The following is a 6,000-nucleotide window of genomic DNA, read 5'->3' on the forward strand; positions in this document are numbered from 1 at the left end:
CTTGGGAACCAATAAAACAGTAGCCGAAAGGCCGCAGCAATGGCAGCCTGAAGACGGACGTACCAGTCCGGCAGAACAACCCACCTGAAATGCAGCCACAAAGAGCCACCCCTCGAGACTTGTGAGCAGAGAGACACGTGTCCAGCAGAGGAATCCATGGCTGTTTTACTCAGGGAATGAGAAGAGCTATGGAAGGACACTGCCGGCACAAGGACAAATGAGAATCAAATGGGCAAGAGTAAATGTAAAAGGTTTGTAACCATGAGAAGAAGGAGGTGCTGGAACAGCTTCCCAGGAGGACTGGAGAGGGCAGAGGGAAGACACAAACAACCTAGCTAGTAAAAAGAAAAGGAGTACTTGTGGCACCTTAGAGACTAACAAATTTATTTGAGCATAAGCTTTCATGAGCTACAGCTCACTTCATTGGATGCATGCAGTGGAAAGTGAGCTGTCGCTCACGAAAGCTCATGCTCAAATAAATTTGTTAGTCTCTAAAGGTGCCACAAGTCCTCCTTTTCTTTTTGCGGATACAGACTAACACGGCTGCTACTCTGAAACCTAGCTAGTGTGAAGACGGAGCCTGATAGGTTTATAAGTGGGAACACAAGATGTGGTTGCCTGTGATAGAAGGGATGACAATAACTAGGAGACCCCTTCCAGTCCCGTGCCCCAGGTGAATACCCAAATTCAGCAAAGATGTATGCATCTCACTCAGCGGTGATTTTCGAGTCTCATGTAACTGGTACTTTTAAAAAATAAATATATAAAATAAAAAAGCAGCTTCCTTTCAAGTAATAGAGGGGAAAAAAATATTTCCAGCCCTCGGGGCTGCAGAGAGATGCCTGAAAACGTCAGAAGATTTTTAAGACAATCTTGATTTCGGGTGGGCCTGACTCATGATTTTTGCACACTTAGGGCTGGCAACATGGCACATACTCAACCTTACCCACACGAGTAACCCCACAGATTTCAAATGCAAATTTAGGCACAAGGAGAGGATCTTGGCCTCAGAGTCTAAGCCCCACAGGGCGGGGAACTGTATTTAACTAGGTGCCTGTACAGCACCAAAACACAACGGGGACCCGATTTTGTTTGGCAGAGCTGGAAACGGAACCCAGGAGTCCCGACCCCCAGTCTCTTGCCCGATCCCCTGTGCAAACTGAAAGTCAACCCGCGCCACTGGTTGGAACAGTCTCAGACATCTGGTTACCACGTTAGCAGCCACAAACACAGACAGCCCTTCTCAGGAGCATTGCAGCCAGAAGTTCCAAAGCATTCCTTTCAAAGACGCTGCACCGCCCCATTCCATAGCAAGAAGCCGCTCCCGGCGGCGCTGAACACAAAGGGTACAGTCTAATGATTTTAAATGGCACCTGACTGCAGGCAGGCAGAAAAGATCTGTTGCTTCAGTGAGATGAACTAATAACAACTACTAAAGTACTGAATACCTTGTGCTAGAATCGCTACAGATCCAGGTGAAGGGGTGCACAAGGGTCACCCTGACCAGTAGATCTCACAGCAGAGGGGAAGCTGTCTAGCAGCTGGCTTTCGTCATCATGATTTAGTTATATTTAAGGCCCTACTTGAATCGTGGGATGATTATCAAATAATTGTTGCTGAGTTGCCGACAAGACATGGAAAAAAAAAAAATCAGGGAAAAATAATAATGGAACTTTATTAATTGAGGACATTTGGATAAGCCAGAGAAGCCCTATTTGTTTAAGAAGTATTGCTGGAACAATATAAACCCTCAAGTATTATGTTATGCCTGCTAATTTTGTTTTGGATAACCAGACATTTTGCTGCAGCTATATTACAGTCATTAATGCACAGGGCTGACAGCCCGAGCCCCGGCCACTATCAGCTCAGACACATGGAGTGCTACTGTACTAATGGGGGAAAAACGTGTGTGTTGCAAACCTCAGAATGTGTGCAAAAACCGTGGGACTGTGCAAAGTAAGCTAATTAAAATCAAACCTGGTGTGGAAGTCTAATATTGCGGGATCCGCAATATCACAAATTAAGTAGGGCCTTGGTTATATTACAATAGCATCTAGAGGCCTCACTGTGTGGGCTCTGTACAGCCACACAGTGAGAGACAGTCCCTGCCCCAGAAAAGCTTATCATCAAACAATATTTAATTATTTGTATTGTGATAGCACTTAGAGGCCAGATCCCCAGTGTACAAGACAGGCAAAGGGTGGGAGAAAATGCCATTATCCCTGTTTTACAGATGGGAAACTGCGGCACAGAGAGATTAAGTGATTTGCCCAAAGGTCACACAGGGAATCTGTGGCAGAGCCAGAGCTCGAGGCACTTCTGAGTCCCAGCCCAGTGGCTTAATCCCAAGACCAAATTTCCTTTCTGACATTGCTCTGGTATCGCAAAGATTACAGACAAAATGATGGAAGGAAACTTTCAGGAAGACAGAGCTACCCATTTGCACACAAACAAACCTCCCACCTGTAGTTTCAAAGTTGTTGGATTTTTTTCTTCACTTATGTGCTAAAAATACACCACCACCACCCTCTGACCACCGTTTCTGTGTGCTGCTAAACAGCTGCTGAGTTACATCCCAGAGGGGTTTTTCGATAATGGAAACATTTATTTCCTGCAGCTATATGGACATTTTAATCCTGCTTTAGGGCCAGAACTTGCAACCTTTTCCTCCCATCAGGGTCAGGCTTTGTTAGTGTCATATATTTAAGGGGTCTTGCTTGTCAAATGAAAATAACTCCCCCCAGCCCAAGAAAATCCTGTACTGTGCAGGTTTGCACATTTCCACCCGCAATATAGATTCGATTTTGCTTCGGTCGCGACGGAGACGCGGGTCTGTTCTTTGTAAGTACTACGGAGTGTTCAACAGCTGTTGGGATCCTGCTTGGCATAGATATGAGGCGTTATAATGCAGGAGGAAAGAAGAACGCCTGTGCACTGGGGCAAGGAATTCACTTTTCAGAGACCATTAGGAGAAAGCCAAGAATTAATGGGTCCAATTTCCTGTTGCCCAAGGGCCCCTTTGTACAAATGGGGTTGGCACAGAGGGTCTGCAAAGCCGGTATTAACAAACAACCCTGGTGCAGGTAGCCGCTGAACCTGGCATAGAGCCAGATGTGCCTCTGAAGCAGCCCAGTGTACAAGGTGGGTTGTTCTGCTGAAGAGTGTGGGCGAACCAGAGACAGGAGGGGGCCTGACTAGGGTGGACGGGTAGGTTGGCAAATCTGTGTGCCATTTAGGGCAGCCCTAGCCTTTGCTGAGGCTGCACTGGCCCCTTAATAGGTGTAAATTGCCTCTCACCTGTTTGTGCGCAGGGATGAATCCGCCCACTGTATTGGGAGCATAATCCAGCCCCACTCTCTCCAAAAGGCTCACAGCTTTCTTGCCTATGGACCCTGCCACAAGTGCCTTGTGCAAAAACAGCTGAGAGGCATTTTGCTTCTTTATGCCAGGCCACCTTTACTTCCTAAACAGAGCACTGATACAATGAGCAGGCCCAAAAGGGTCAGGCAGGAAGCAGGCAAAGAACCAATCATGATGCCAAAATGCCACAAGACCCTCCCACTGCCAGACAGTAGAGCTGCAGCAGATCTGCCCCGTGGAAGATCATCTAGCCAGCCTCTGGGGCAGGAGAGAAAGAGCTGGGGATCCACCAGCCTCGTCATCATATCCCCGGCACAGCCGTGCCTTGTTGTGGCACTGGGCTTGATGCCACTCAGAGGGTGCTTATGCACCCCTTTGCTCAGAGGAACTGCACTGGTTCTGCTTCAAAAGGGCCTCTGGATCCACAAAGGGGGCAGGTATCGCCCCCTTCAGCACTTTCCCACAAGCAAAGCCAGGAGCAGTTGCTTCCATCCATGGCACTGCCCATGTAACTACAACGCTGGCAGCCAGAGACCCGTTACCTCCTTATCCTTCAGTCCCAGGAGCAGCACCTCCTCCATGAGGGTTAGGCGGATATCTTTGGAGTCACCAGACTCCTCCTCATCCAGGTGTCTGTCTTTCGAGTCGTCATCCTCGCCCTCCAGCCTCTTGTCAGCGTTCTTGCCCACGTCAGCACGCCGCCCTCTGTGAATGAGCGTCGTCATCCTTTCCCACAACTAGGAGCTAGCAAGGGTAACGAAAGGAAGTGTTAATGGGTGCACGGGTTCCAGAAAGGATGGCTTAAAGGCACTAAATTACGTGGAACCAAAGGCTGGAATCCCAGCCAGGACAGCCCTGCCCCTTTACAAGGGGAATATTCTTAGTCCAACACTGCTGAGCAGCATTTACAATGCAGGAGTGGCTGCATTGCACTGGTGCTGTGTGTTTAAAAGGCCAGATTATGCAGGAACAAAATCTCCGAGCAGGCAACAGAACATTTGGCAAGTAGACAAGGTCTGTCCCACCTAGAATGGGAAGAGGCTAGGGGCTCGCCTTTCTACATCCACTGATGGCCTGGTATCTGCACAGACCTTGGACCCATCTGGAGACTTAGGTCTTCACATAGATTTTCATCCTTCCTAGCCTCATGGAGCCAGGCTGTTGTGGCTTGGCTGCTTATGGCTTTCGCTGGAGTCCCCCATCTCTCTTGGGAAGGGATAAATGTAATCAGTAACCCCTGCAGGAGAGGGGGAAATGGAGGTACACCAGAGGGGCTTCCCACCTTGGCCTAATCCTGCCAGTACCCCAAACCCCCAGCTCACACCTCTACAGTTTCTAGGGCCAGAAGGGAACGTGCTCACCCTCTCCCCTGCCCACCTCCATTTCACATATAAGGGGCTTTTGCTTTCCACAGCTGAGGGGACCCCATGGCCCAGTTTCTTAGGCGAGTTAGGGTAGGAAGGTTTCAGAGTAGCAGCCATGTTAGCCTGTATCTGCAAAAATGAACAGGAGTACTTGTGGCACCTTAGAGACTATTTGTTAGTCTCTAAGGTGCCACAAATACTCCTGTTCTTTTTAGGGTAGGAAGGAGCTATAGAAAATGAACTGGGCTCAGGCACTGAACTTAAAGAGGTAAAGAAGGAGATGTTCCCAGCAGCCCCTTTCCATGCTGGGGGTGGGGGTGGTGTCCTAGGGAAGAGACACAGTCACCCACCGAGCGCTCACACACACACTTCCCACTACCTCTGCCAGGAAAACTTAAATTCCAGCAGGGGAAAAAATAATTTAAGAGGGGAAAAATCCTCCCCATGAAATTTACAAATTAAAGGAGACCACTGTGAAATTTACAAGTGAAATTCCCATTTATTTAACGTTGTTGCCTAAGTATTTAACCCTTGGCGATTTTCCCCAGTCTTACCTGTGACTCTGATCTCCTCTTCTGGGAGGCCTCGTCCACTCCCCCCTTCCCCTCTGCTTTGCCTGGTGTTAAACTTCTGAGCCCAGAGAAAATAGAAACTTTACTTCCTGGTTGAGCTGGAGCAGGGGGGGAGGAAACACATCAGCTTCCCAACCCTGGGTAACCTAACCTGGTGTTTGTTAATGCCCAATCAGAGGCTGTTCCCCCAATAGGGATTGCAGAGGGGTGGGTCCCTGCTGGTACAGACAAACTTGTAGGCTGGGACTGCTTTCTTTCTTTTTCTTTGTTGACAGCTGAGGACACCAATAAGACGATGTGGGGGGGGGAGAAGGGTGGTAGCTTGTTCAGCCCCCCCAACGCCACCGACCAATGGCAGATGCAGAAATCACCCCCCTGAAGCCTGGAGTCATAGAGGTGTATTGTTGTGAAGCCTGGTAGGATTGTGTTGTCTTGTGTGTGCAGCACGTGTGCTGGGTTACCTTGCATTGTGTGTGGTGAAGTGGTGCAGTATTGCCTCGTATTCTGCACTGACAGGTTTCAGAGGAGCAGCCGTGAGAGTCTGTGTCCGCAAAAAGAAGAGGAGGACTTGTGGCTCCTTAGAGACTCACCCATTTATTTGAGCATCAGCTTTCGAGAGCTACATCCGATGCATCCGATGAGGTGAGCTGTAGCTCACGAAAGCTCATGCTCAAATAAATGGGTGAGTCTCTAAGGAGCCACAA

General features: G+C 48.8%; 1 protein-coding gene across 4 annotated transcripts in view; it reads right to left on the reverse strand.

The window, feature by feature from the left end:
• The window catches only part of GOLPH3L (golgi phosphoprotein 3 like), a 63,877-nt gene extending 58,439 nt beyond the window's left edge, over nucleotides 1–5,438 (reverse strand). For all 4 annotated transcript variants that reach the window (XM_073322593.1, XM_073322594.1, XM_073322592.1 and 1 more), the window contains exons 1-2: nucleotides 5,279–5,438; nucleotides 3,903–4,104 (exon numbers count right to left, since the gene is read on the reverse strand). In XM_073322593.1, coding sequence (XP_073178694.1) covers nucleotides 3,903–4,085 — 183 coding nt within the window. In that variant the 5' untranslated portion in view covers nucleotides 4,086–4,104; nucleotides 5,279–5,438. The remainder of the gene's footprint in view (nucleotides 1–3,902; nucleotides 4,105–5,278) is intronic.
• Nucleotides 5,439–6,000: the final 562 nt, after the last annotated feature.

The sequence above is a fragment of the Lepidochelys kempii genome, chromosome 24 (genome assembly GCF_965140265.1).
Source record: "Lepidochelys kempii isolate rLepKem1 chromosome 24, rLepKem1.hap2, whole genome shotgun sequence".
Taxonomy (NCBI): domain Eukaryota; kingdom Metazoa; phylum Chordata; order Testudines; family Cheloniidae; genus Lepidochelys; species Lepidochelys kempii.